The following is a 13725-nucleotide window of genomic DNA, read 5'->3' on the forward strand; positions in this document are numbered from 1 at the left end:
AGCTAAGAATTAATAATCACTTCCAGGAAAACACACCAAACTGAGATGGTCTCATTTATTTGAACTGAACAGGTAATGGTGAGGACTGGCGGGTTGGTTGCACAAAAACAAAATCCTTGACCCTAAACTGTGATCGAGTAGAGATTTTCCTATGTGGTCATCTGTGGATTACACATTTGATTCATGTACAAATGAAGATCCGGTAGATTCTTCCAATCGGACTTCCAGACCTCACCACTTTAGCTTCTCTGTCAGTGGAAAGTCACTCCTTTTATGACATTTGAGGACCATCAACTCGGAGGCGTCAAACTTTGTCAGCACCACAGTGTGTTTCATGTGAAACACTTTTGATATTGAAATGAAAGACAGACGACATCTCAGAGAAATGATGTATTTCTCATTCAAAGAAAAGATTAAAAAAAGGGGACTAAATGAAAGTAATCTGTGCTCGCTTAGATTTCTATTTGAATAAAAGTTTTTAAATAGAAAATACATTAAATGAGTGTGAAGCAGTTTTACTCCATAATTTCTGCAGAGTAGTGATGTACTGTACATGGTGAGTATACACCTGCACACGTACACATATGTTGTTTATCTAAATAATCTTTAGTTACCAAACAGGAAGTGGATCTGCTCTGCTCCCAGAGATTTCTACTAAAACACTAAAAAACATAAAAAATGTTCAGACATTATCTTGAACTCGTAGCTTGCCACCAGAGGGTGCTGATGTGGACCCGCTACTCAACATCCAGGACCATGACATGTACGAAGAGTTGAGCTGATGGAAGGACGTCCCCGTTTTTGTTGAGCAGAGGAATGTGTCTGTATCCTGTTGAGGAAAGAGCTCGATGAGGAAACTTGCTGCTCAGCCCCGAAGACTCCACCACTCACCCATTTGCAGACTGTTGAAGGGAAGTGTGTACTGAGCCACAAACTCATTGGATGACGTGGAGTCATGGTCCTCCACCAGGAAGCGGACCAGAGCCAACTCGGGAACGTAGACATCGAACCGGAACCGTTCGTTCCACTCCGGGTTGAAACCTAGTAATGATGTGAAAATGATGTGTGATGTGAAAAACAGACTACAAACGTGATCAGGTCAGTACCGTTGTTGTCAACACAGTGGGTCTCGCACTCTGCCACGTCAGCCGGGACTCCATGGATCTCCACCTTCACCAGTGGATCCAAGATGGACGACTTCTTCATGTTGACCTTGGGAAGCTGCTGAGCTGAAATGATCTAATGGAGACACAACAGCTACACACCAGGGAGCGGAAACAGACATACTTGGCAAAAAAGAAACATCCGACAGACCATGACGTGGAGAATCTTGGGGTTCAGCCACGTTCCTCTGGTCAGAGTGATGGGATCAAACTCGGTCTCTCTTTGCCGCATGAAATCCGGTTTCAGGATGTAGCCACTCTTCCCGTTCACCAGGAATCGACCCTGGTTTATGTCCATGTCTGTGCAGGTTGTCTGGAAGTTCAGGGCCACTGAGGAGGAAGACGCTCCATGTGAATACAGATTTTGATTTAGTATACGCCGCCCTTGCTTGCAGGACCAGTTACCGATCTGACAGCCGGTGTTCCAGAGCGGCACTGGGTCGTAGTTGGAGGAGTCCGTCCTGGAGCCGGCCGGGTAGATGCGGCTCAGCTTGTCCACATTGTGGCGGATATAGTCGTTGGCTGGAAAACACAAAACATCACATGACGCCGATTAATGCTAACTGACTTAAGAGAAACATTTGCTCACAACACATCTTCTGTCGATGTGGAACACGAGATCTAACGGCTCGGAAATGATGACTTCAAATTACTGTCTGAAAATGCAGCGTTCTTTTGAGGGCAGCTTTTATGTTACTGTCTGAGGAAAATGAGGGCTTGCTGTTCTTAACAAGAGTCACAAGTGCAGTGGTCATGGAAGTTGAGGAACTGAACTCCAAGGTGTTTTCATGTGTGAGAAGCTACCGGAAACATGTCCAATGCGAGCCTCACCTGACTTCTCTGCCAGCTTCATGGCCTTTCCTTCCTTGAAGGAGGACATCTCGTAGAAGCTCAGGTTGTTCCTGGCGTCTTCAAAGCCGTAGAAATGGACGCTCTTACAGTAGATGACCATGTCGGACAGCTCCTTCGCTAGCTTCAGCTTCTTCCTTTTCTGTTTCGGAAGAACGAGACAAGATCTAAAAGCTGGACAGCTGAAGGTGTTGGACTTGCAGACGCCCACTAAACCTTGCGCCTCTCCTCCTGCTGTTCGTCATCATCATCATCTTCGTCATCGTTTGATTCCTCTTCCTCTGAGACGTCTGTGACATCATCAGCAGGCGCCTCCGCAGCAAACATGGCCTCCAGTTTGTTTAATCTCTTTGCTTTTATCACAAACTTTCCCTTCAGTTCCTGGAAAGAAGACAAGACGCTTGTAAATGCTGTTCTTTTGGATGTTTATCCAGTGAGAAGAACAAACCTCAGGTGAGGGGAAGTTTGAGGGCATGCCGTCTCCCAGGGGAGTGGTGACAAGTGCACTGCCCAGTATGGTCTTCATGTAGTGGGCCATGAGCTCCTGCTGCTGGATGCTGCAGTGGTTCTCCAGTGAGAGGATGACTGGGTAGTCCGAAGTCTAGGAGCAGATAGTTATTGACTACCACGTGAGGCAGAGCGGCCGGCTCCGACTGGGGACGCACCTTAAAGGCATACTCCTTAATGGCTTTGATGGCGTCTTTGAAGAGGATCTTGGATGTGAGCGTGTAGCCGTGATAGATGACTGGCTCGTCATCAGACCCGTCCCAGCAGTCCAACTCCACACAGCGGCAGCCCTTGAGCAAGGCCCTGTTGGAGTCAACAGAAGCGCGAGTTACAGATTTTAAATACATTTTTGGGATTTAAATATGAGCTGTTTTTTTAATGTATAGCATGAAGTGAAAGATGGCAGTTTCCTGGCAGGTGTCGCCTGAGCAAGAATTCTACTGTTAAGGTGATATTGTTGATTTTAAAAACAAGAAAGTTGGATCTGTTATGAAGACAAACATCCCTCTGATCATCTGAAGGACCCTTATTTTGATGTCTGAGCAGCATTAGGTGCATGCCAAGAGTTAGACTACATATACTTCACTTTAACTTCGTAAGTTTCCTCTTGACATCTCCTCACAGTGCCAAGACCTGTTGAGCCTCTACTGTCAAAGTAGCACCCCTCTAAAAATAGTTTTTTCAAGTACTTTCCCTTGCTATGATCATTGCAGAAATATTTCCGGGAAACATTTTGGATAGTTTAAATGGAATAAAATCATTTTGTCTTCTAGAAATTAATGTGTATGAACAAGGAGTATTGTCATGTTTGATTTATTTGCAGCATTTTAGTTGCTTCACATTGGCACTTTCACTTTCCATCTTATTATATGGCAATTTTTAATATGTGTTGTGTAACATTTTCCCATATCATGGCTCAATGGGCATATATCATCCTCTATTTTACCTAGTTTCTGTACTTTTCCTAGATTGATTTGCTGTATTACATTTGTCTCATCTTTTTGTAATTTGTTTAAAAATAAAATAATCACGGGAGTCAATAAAATGTCATTAGTCTGAAATTGTAAACTGGTGATGTTTTTTTTTTCTTCTCCGGGTTCCATTGATTGTTTTAACATTTTTTTTTCCAGCTAATTGTTTTGGCTTGCAAAAGCATGAGTTATTCTGACTGTTCATTTTCTAAGACAAGACAGAAAAAGTTCTCTCTTTGAATTAAAAAAAGTCAATATGTCCCTTCTTTTCGCTTTTTCCCCCCTTACAAAATCTGAGGAGCTGCCTCATCAACAAGCAGTAGAAAAGAAACAAATAACTTTACCACAACTAAACCATTACAAATGAAAATAGAGATTAAACACCCACACTATATCTACACGTGAAGCAGTATTCCTTGGCCAAAAGAAAGCCACTTCAGGTGGAGAAAGTAAATCAAGTGTCCACCATAAGTAACTGGTATAGCATGATCCCACTCCTCCAATACTGACTCCGTTGAAAAAGGCAGAAAACAACTTTAAAGTGATCTTTCACTGAACTAAAAGGGATATATCTCAACAAGTACAGTGCACTATTGTCAGAGCTAAAATCATTAAAATAAATTCACTTAAACCTGCAACTGAGTTAACTTAAATCACAACCTACAGACATGGAATGAACTTACATATTTTACAATTACATTTTCTCATGTGGGCTACTAAGTTCAAGAGATTTTACACTGCTTGACGTGATCTACACTCTTTAACTCAAATAAGATTAGTGTTTTCAAGGTTATGCATTTGCTGTTATCCTAGTGTGCTCTAAGGACTTTGCCCAGAGTTAATACAGTATTACAGCAAGCCACGGGAGAAAGTTTTATGATTTTAACTTGATTTTATGTCCGCTACTACACTGCATTATAAAACAAAAACAGATATACTGTACAATGCCCCGTTCCAGATGTCATGGCCACACACAAAGGACCCTGGTGCTCTTTAAGAGCTGCCTTAACCTGCAGCCTATTTTACCATTTGAAAATAGCAAAATATATTTGGATGATTTATCTGACTGTTCGATCCACTCCATGAAATTAATATTGATCTTCAACTAAACTTCAATGTGTTTTTTAAGTGCTCTTCAGATAAGAAAGCATGCCAAGCACCTCCATGCCTGACTGCCACCAACATATGATGGGTGTGCAGAAGCGCTGGGTCGAAACCAGATGGGTATCAGTATTTAGCAACAAACACAGCAACTCAAGGTCAGCAGGTACCTGATGTAGGCCTCCGTGCTGCTGGGCCCTTTGAGCTGGTCTTCCAACAGATAGGTGTTGTGTGAGGAGGAGATGAAGTAGTGGTTGAGGGGCTGACTCATGTCCTGGTGCACTTTACTGTGCGTCGGATTGAGGAGCAATGCGTCCGAGCTGTGCAGATACATCAGGAAGCCGTCTTTGGACAGCAGCTTTTTACTTTTAGCTGGAAGATGAGAGAAAGTTGATGACTTGAGCTAACACTGCACCTCACCCTCCTTCCCCTCGGGGCGAGGAAGTTAGCATTTCAATTTACATTCCCATTCCAGCTCCTGACGAAAATAGAACTGCCCCACCCTGATAAGTCCTGAGAAGCTGTGAACGCTGCAGGCTCTGGTAAAGCTCTAAACATGTCTGACCTTTTTATTTCATTCAATTTGAACTCATTCATTCACTTACATCGAGCCATAACTGGCATGATTTGAACATTACAAAAAAACATTTTTTAGATCTGAAATAATGTACAAAATAATATGCTAAAATCAGAACAAAAGATATTAAAATATATGCTTCTGTTTCCAGATTACAGTTAAAAATGAAACGGGTATTATGCAGTCTTCCTGAAAGCATTGTACCTTGACACATAATACCTGTGACCCTCCATTCAAACCCCCCCAACGCAACCTTTAAAATGTAAACAAAGGTTTCTGACCTAAGTCATCCGGCTCAAACTTCTCAATGATGCCGTTGGCGACGCCCACGGTGGCTTGTTGTCTTTGCTCCACCGTGAGAAACTCCAATAGGTTTTGTGGACTCATGAATCCGCTAGATTTGGCGTACTCCCCAAAGATGACGTCTATTTCGTCACGATGGGTCAGCAGGTTGTAGAAATGTTGCAGCTCTTCTCCAGACAAGTATCCGGAGTTGGATTTATCACATTCCTGGGTCAGATGTCAGGCAGATGGTCAGATGTTATTCATTCATTTCAAATAAAATGTGCCAAAAACACATCAATAGGAACGTTTGTGACATTGAAACACTATTTCATAATGGAAATATTTCCCCATTTTAATTGTCTCTTTACACAAGACAGGATAAATATTGAAAATGGAAATGAAAACCTGTCATCATTCAGGCAGCATCACCTTGAAGAGGACTTCGGCGTACTCATCTTCCACTTCGATGTTAATGAGATGCATGAAGTTCTTGACCTCCGACTGGGACAGTTTGGCATCCTTGTTCTTGTCTGCCTTTCTCAGAGCGTTGAAGATCCAGCTGGGAAATGCTTAAGGAACACGTGTGAGACAAGTGCACACATCTCTGGCCTCTCATAATAGCTGGAAATAAATGTTGCATCATTGGCTAAAGTTACTTCAATGTGAGTTTAGAAGTTCTTTCATTTTTTTTTTGCCACATCTTCCCCTGTAGGGTTGATAGGATGGTGCGAATCCCAGATACATATACTGTAGTGGATGCCCTGGACATTTCACATCAGATCAGAAGACCTCAAGCTTTCGTGTGAGGGTTTGTATACTGACTGTGGCCTAGGTGAAGTTCAGACATATGACTCTAGAGGCTCATTTACACTCAATGTTACGTACGGTTCCGGATGTGGGTGGAGCCTTCCATCCATTTTGTCAGAATTTCTGCATGTTTCTACAAAGGATACGGAAACAGAGCAGTACCACCGGAAACCATGGTGGGCAGTGTTGCTTTTACTACCCGATATGTAGCTCTACAAAAGAAGACAAAACAATGGCAGTATATAACGTGATACAGCAGTCTCACCGACCACAGACTCCTGCAACACTGCCCCGTTTTCTCTTTTCTGCAAGTGACCAGTTTGTTTTGGAGTTTGTCTTGTCATAAACTTGCTGAAGAGCAATATGATGTAAAGAACGCATGAAAGTTTGTGATCAGTGGCGATAACGTTTGAAGAGGACAGCCACAATTTCGTACGTAAAGGATCAGTGGCGATAACGTTTGAAGAGGACAGGCACAATTTCGTACGTAAAGGAACCACAAAAGGGCCTTAATGCTGATGCTGTACAAGGATACTGCTCAGTCTTCTGCTGCTGGTCCAGGTTGCTGGCATTGGACTTCAGTTTTTGCAGACTACTGACCCAGCGCTTGGCCTCCTCTCCCGAGCTGGCGATCAGATCCAGGTTCTTGCGGCGGCTCTTGAAGACGATAGAGAAGCAGCGGCCGTCCACCTGTTCCTCCGTGTACTTCTTCAGACCCTCAGACTGGCGGCCCAGTCGCAGCGCCGAGATGTCGTCAATGGAAACTGGAATGGAAAGAATGTGCTATTACACCACTGACTCAATCACTCAGGTACGCTCTGAAGCAAAAAATATGTTTGCATATGACGTTGCAGTGACCTGCCTTTTTGGACAACAAAAACTTCAGATTTGCAGTTCAAATGTCACTTTTTAAGATGCAGGACTGAGCTTTGAAATATTCAGGAAACAACTAAGACTTCTTTCCAGACACTACAGCTCCTGTCATTACTTGCAAGTCGCAGGTCTATAAAACCACTCCTTGTTAGAAGATAAAAAAAAAATCTCCAGAAACACACCCACTGAAAATTTGTATCACAGGCAACAATGTCACATCTGATAACGTCGCAGCAATTTCAACAGAGTAGTTTATAGCCTTATAAAAGGGTGGGACAAATTTTTATGGTGCTAGACAGGTGGCTTGGGAAGCGGTAGAAGCCAACATTATTGACTTCAACTTGACTTATTTCACTGTCAAATGAACACCATCTGCCATGTTTCTTTCTCCCCACTGTGCTGTGAAGCAGGTCCTGATCAAAAGTTGCATTGCTGTTCTTTGTCAAAAACAGAACTAGCACTGAAGAGAAAAGACAGGCGTGTGGAAGTCAAGGGTGGATGTAATGTAACACGGACACAATGTTATGTGAAATGCCTGATTCAGCGGCGGAGGAATAAATACTTTCATAGCACATTATAATTGAGGTGCAACTATGAATTGTTTGGACTCAATTTGTCCCTGACTTTGAATAATAATGCAGGATTTTTATTTTTTTTTTTTAAATATCAACCACAATAATGTGATAATGTCATACAACCATATCACGACCCATATGAAGCCCTTCTTCAGTTCTATTCTTAGAGCATAACTTGATTTAAAGCTTTCTACTCCAATACTGATTCAGATCAATCTTTTGCCATTTTAAGACAATATAAAAATCCTTAATAGTCACCACTAACATTGTCTCCAACACTACTGTGATGTTTTGTTGGCAGCACAACAGGCAGTGAAAACAAACAATATAAACAGAATAAACAGTCCATAAACAATGTGTACAGTGATAAAACAAACAATTGGAACAACAGTGAAAAACAAATAATCCTTAGACGGCAGGTGTGCATCTGTCAGGGGGAGGGGGTGCATTATTTCATTGCCAGTTAAGGTAGATGTGGATGAAGGCTGTTGATCTAGCTTGTGGTTTGTCAACATCACTGTTCACGACTTAGGTTTACCAACTCGGAAACCTTGTGAAATGACTACAGTTTCACAAGACAGCGAGACAGAAGGTGCCACCGTTATGACTAGAGAGTGTTTTACAGTAAATAAAACAGATGACAGGAGGTTTCTGGGACTCACATGTTTGGTTTGATTTGAACAGCTTCTTTGACTCATGCCATACGGTGTTGCAGTCCTCCTGAAGCCTGAAGTATCGGGTTTTCTTCCAGGACTGGGAGCGGACCTTGAGGAGGTCCCCGCCCTGCAGGAGGAACTGGAGGTCTGGGTCTCCCTCCATACCTGGAAAACAAAGAGTCTTAAATGCCTATTCAAGTAAAGACTCATCTTGCAACGGACTCTAGTATAAATGTAAAATCATGAATGAGTTCCATGCATGAGCTTCTAAAACTTAAAGGGGAGACAAAACACGAAGGAAAAACAATGCAAACGTTACTTTCTTCATGCAGTTGCACCAAACTTGACGTCGCTATTTTGATGCAAAGCGTGCCTACCTAGTATCTTCGCGTTGATCTGCAGGAACTTAAGTTTGTTGTTGTAAATGATCTCCTCAGACGCGCTCATTTTCTTGCTTTGCTCCAAGCAAGCCATGCTGCCTCCAGGTGAGCTGACCTGCGTGTATCTGCTACTGTGGCTCAGAGCCACTCAAAGGTCACGTCACGCGGCTCACCGACACCACATTATTACCCGCGCGTAAAACACGTCAGCAACGGAGGAAGCCAGGGGGCGAAGCACACCCTCGCTCAACACCGTCCTCTGCCACCGTGTGAATCGGTGGAAGGAGATGAGGAAGCGCAGTGGGCGCATCGCTTTAGTGCTTCACTGAGTGGAAAGAGAGCGGGAGAGTGGATAACTACCAGGAGAAGCAGGGCCCCATTCATCTTCACTTAAATCCACCCACTGTTTCCAAGTTCGTTGCGTCCAGAAAGTGTTTAAAACACTTGGAATTACGATCATTCACAACGCGTCATAAATAAATTGCGCGGAACACCGCAACGACAATGTTGTCGTTTACTTCCGGATTTCAAAGTAAGAGTTTTTAATAATAACAATTCATGATCGCGACAAACTAAACTTAATATCACCTGTTAAAAACAAGATGATATGAGTCAAATCATATTTGATGCACTACAGAAAGGCATTGCTAACTGCTAAATATTGAATAGCTTTTTCGTGTATGTCTGTGGTGGACCGACGTTTTCCAAGTATGTGTCAATCAAAAGTAGTTCAAATGCACTGTACTTTGAATGTCACTAACATATGCCTCCTTTAAATAAATGTTATATTTCATGTTTCATTTCATGATACAAATTCGTAAAAATAAATAAATGTAAGCGACCCCAAAAAAATAGTATGAAAGGAGCCAGATCTAAAAAATAAAAAAAACAGTCATGCCAACACAGTTGTCTCTATTAAACGAGTCATTCACAATTTTAAATACATTTATTGAATATTGAAAGAAAATTAAAATAATGAATAAATATTTCATTACATTCCAAGGCCTTGCCCTCCAGAACAATAAGAAAAGTGCATTTATCCTTTTTAAATATTAACTTATAATTAAAGGTAAGAATATATCAAATAATGAATGATTCTACAAAAAAATAAAATTCTAAAAAAAAAAAATTTGTCTCAGTGATTCGTTTCAATAATTTAGGGGTATGAAGATAATAAATACAAAGATAGGAATGGATAAAGAAATACAAAGGACAAACCTGTTTTATACTGAATAAGCATATGGTACTTCTGCAACTCATGCACGTATAAAACATGTCTTGTCTCATAAGGTAGTTAACACAAATACATCTCATTACAGCCACATTTAAGATGATACATACATAGGAGGAATTGTGTGAATGTCCATGAGCACGACAAAAATAAGGAGAGCCAACCAGCAAAGCTCATCATTTCCAATCAGATAATATGTACACACTTTAGTATGAGATCGGACCAGAAAAACCAGTTGATTTCTTCAAGGGTCCAAAATGAATGTCCTGCTGGTTCCTTGGAATGCACCAAAACATCTTGTAGTAACTAACTGAAATGTTCACATTTTAGAATTCAAGTTTCAGTTGAGTCAAAGAGAAGCAAGAGACCATATCTTTGTACGTTCTTGAATTAATTGTTGCCGTAAATTAAGTTATCCTGATAGAAACAACCAAATGAACCTTATGAAGTTTATACTTCATTCAATAAGCACAACAGGCAGAACTCTCTGTTTAACAAGTGCTCTCTGCATGGAAGAGGCTAAGTTCTGTAAGAACGTTCACTGGTTTATTTCTCTCCTGCCCTTATTAACTGAAATCAGAGGTTTTTTTCTTTATGTAAACACCCTATTTGACCCTTTTGCTTCCAGGTGTTTTATCTTTTGTAGTTCCTTTGCTTGACACCAGTTAACCCTTAGATCCATTGCTATTATGCGAGGCCGGATTCTTTACCTGATGGGTTTCACCTCCTGGCTCTTGTACTAAACAAATCGATAGACTGGACGTCATATTTACATGACATTTTGGACAGACTATGACACTTGAAACAATAACACATACACCAGTGGTGTGCAGGCGACCTCTTTTGGCAGCGGTCAGTACTGAATCGCGGGGAATAAGAGACTTCACAAATGGGCGCCTCCACACCTCAAACTCAAATATAGATCACGAGTCTCTTCGAGTTGTTCCGTGGGAACTATTAAGAGCGAAAAAAACATTTTGTTGTCAGTACGTGGCGATAGTCTGTTGTTTAGTTTGGCGGCGCTTGCGTCTGATCACAGGACGGCACAGCCCGAGCCGCGCCTCTTTTCACGCGCAGTTTTTGCTCAACCTGGCGCAAAATGTCACTTTTTTTGGAAATAGAGCAGCTTTCATGGCTTAAGTCGCATTCAGATGTAGGCAGCGCGTTCTGATTTCTCAAGAACAACATGAATGAAAGTTGTGAAATGAAAGAAAAAGGGAAAGTCCTACCTTGTCTTTTGTCGATGCCGTTCGTCCCCATCCTGTTTATTAGTGTATTTTATCTGGGCCTAGTTTGTTTCCGAGTTTACACTCGCTCTGCTGAATGTGGTTTCATTGAAAGTGGCTACTACTTCCCTCTTGTTAGTGATGGTGTGACCCTCCTCTCACAGTGTGTGTATGAGTGCGTGGGTGTGTGTGTGTGTGTGGATGGTGTCTGCTCTCCTGAATACACACTGGCGCGCGCACACACACACCGGTTTGACAAGCTTGCTATACAAGCTGCAGTGCTGATGTCGCTCAGGTTACACCTTCCACCTGCTTAGCAGTCGCTCTGCACGTTGCAAACGTGAATTAGTCTGCTTAAATAAGACACACCTTCGAACTTCTCCAAAAGAAAAGAAACATTACCTGTCAATATCTGCAACAATGAAGTCATTTCCCTCATTTATTAAAGTCCAGTAATTCTCCTCATCAGGTGCTTGTGATACACGCAGATGGTAAACATTACAAACAGGTTCCGATGGCAGATTTGGCCAGCGGCCGTTCTGTTTACTGAATGACACTGATTATATCTTTCTGCTCGTGTTGCAGCAAAAGCCTTGCTGGGATAATAGCAACACATCCACTCGTGGTCTCTTGTGGCTCTCAGCACTTCCCTTTCAAGCCTGGCTTACCCTCAGCGCACTGTCAGCACCAGGCTGAGTGAGGTATAATGCAACATCAGAGGAGAGCTTCCGGGCCTGGGCCCACCACTTGCAAAAATCTGCAGCGGTCAGAGGCATCGAATCGGTGGGCCTTTTCATTTGCTTGGTGGTCGTACAATGGTAGAATGAAGTATGGTAACGGCTGCCACTGAGTGTGTCATGTTGCATCAGAAAATGAGTGCATCCACCGCTCAGAAATAATAATATAATAATAGCAACAGAATAATAATAATGAACTTTAGAGTTAGTGTAAAGTGAGAATAAGATAGAGGAGTGCACGCATCTTTGGGGGCCACAGTTGATGGTTTCAGATACACACATGCTCATGGATCATTCCATCATTGCCCCTCCGGCAAACTAGTGCCGCATACAGCTCAGACGGTTGTTGCATTTGCGTTTATGTATGAGGGGAAATCTAAAAATATACTATATATTTATATAGTTCTAAAGAGTATATATATATCAATAATGATGGACATCATTGATATGTTTATATTTACTGTATAGATAGTAATCAATAAAGAAATATATAAAGGCTGTTGAAGAAATGTTGCTTAAATCATGATTTAGTCATGGCTGTGTCAAGAGCAGAATGTACAGTGACCAAGACTAAGAACAATGAGGGAAACTAAGGCCAAAACTGAATACAGAACAAAATACTAGTTTGTTTCAATGACAGGATTCAGTTCCTGATTTATTTTGACAAATAGACCACAATTTCTTGTGCAGGAACAAATAAATGTGTGTGTCTATATAGATAATAGACCTGTGCTTCTGTATTCTGTATTCAGTTTGGGCATGGTCTTGGTCTCGCCCCTCTCATAGGTCTTGGTCTCTGGATGCTTTGGTCTCAGCACGGTCTTGACTACAATGCTATCATCCACAAGGTCTGATGTAGTAATATCAGCATCATCAGATTGCACCAATGTTATAGTTAAAGTGACATCCATAAGCCAATGCTGGCATCGTCCAGTGATCATACATGATTCTTCCTGTTACACACACACACACACACACACACACACACACACACACACACACACACACACACACACACACACACACACACACACACACACACACACACACACACACACACACATATATATATACTGCATGGTTACAGTAGATACTAGACTCTTATAGAGAAGTAAGACATTGTCAGGAACACGTCAGCCTTTTCAGCCTTTGAGTGCATCTGAGGTTATGCTAAAGAATGTTCTTGGCAGTATCTGTTATGTTGGATTGTTGTTGTAAACAAATGTTTGCATGTGTTAATGATGGCTTCCTTTACTTTACATTTAGAACAGATACTAAGTGTCTGAGTAATATGCCTTTAATCTGCTTTTGTGTGATTAATTCAGATGAAACATTTGAATCAATTGACAGCCTGAATATTATTTACATACATATATTGTTTAAGGTTGTAATAGCTATGTAGATGAAAATATGAAAGTCATATTCTTAGACCGCCTGTATCTCAATGGTTTCATTCCCAAGTTGAGATGCTGCTTCCAGTCCGTGTCTTGACCTGTCCCCACCGCCTCTTCAGCATGTTTCAACAGCTCCCACTGTATTTCCATCAACCGATGACACCATCTGGAGTCTGGTGCTTTCCACTTTAAACAAACCAAATATATCCCTGACACAATCCACCAACCAGCTTGGTTTCACCTCTTCAGAGTCTAGCTTTCATAGACCTTTGCTTTTTGCAATAGGATAGGAATGACCTAGTAAGACTAATAATCTGAAGTTGTTTTATGCAAAAAAGAATGTTGTTTTTATTAAAAATGCTGTTATCAGTAATAATGCTACTATAACAAAAA

At 41.6% G+C, this 13725-nt stretch overlaps 1 protein-coding gene across 2 annotated transcripts; it reads right to left on the reverse strand.

The window, feature by feature from the left end:
• Positions 1-32: 32 nt before the first annotated feature.
• On the reverse strand, positions 33-11395 carry LOC128769254 (1-phosphatidylinositol 4,5-bisphosphate phosphodiesterase delta-1-like). Of its 2 annotated transcripts, none has more exons than XM_053882796.1 (15): positions 8742-9063; positions 8371-8529; positions 6796-7024; positions 5883-6012; positions 5450-5678; positions 4762-4963; positions 2678-2822; positions 2461-2613; positions 2229-2393; positions 1995-2154; positions 1569-1685; positions 1315-1493; positions 1107-1239; positions 892-1041; positions 33-829 (listed from the first exon to the last, which is right to left on the reverse strand). In XM_053882796.1, exons 1-15 carry the CDS (start codon positions 8836-8838, stop codon positions 738-740), a joined length of 2340 nt encoding a protein of 779 aa, XP_053738771.1. In that variant the 5' UTR covers positions 8839-9063; the 3' UTR covers positions 33-737. The 2 variants fall into 2 exon arrangements, with proteins under 2 accessions (XP_053738771.1, XP_053738772.1); XM_053882797.1 differs by lacking the exon at positions 8742-9063 and adding an exon at positions 11205-11395 and having other exon boundaries at positions 34-829.
• Positions 11396-13725: the final 2330 nt, after the last annotated feature.

The sequence above is a fragment of the Synchiropus splendidus genome, chromosome 13 (genome assembly GCF_027744825.2).
Source record: "Synchiropus splendidus isolate RoL2022-P1 chromosome 13, RoL_Sspl_1.0, whole genome shotgun sequence".
NCBI classification, from domain to species: Eukaryota; Metazoa; Chordata; class Actinopteri; order Syngnathiformes; family Callionymidae; genus Synchiropus; species Synchiropus splendidus.

Coding starts and splice junctions, on each gene's coding strand:
- LOC128769254 (XM_053882796.1), bottom strand. CDS start 8,838: ATGGCTTGCTTGGAGCAAAGCAAGAAAATGAGCGCGTCTGAGGAGATC. Junction 5,679..5,882: donor ACGCCGAAGTCCTCTTCAAG/GTGATGCTGCCT, acceptor CATCTGACCCAG/GAATGTGATAAATCCAACTC. Junction 2,614..2,677: donor TTAAGGAGTATGCCTTTAAG/GTGCGTCCCCAG, acceptor ATCTGCTCCTAG/ACTTCGGACTACCCAGTCAT.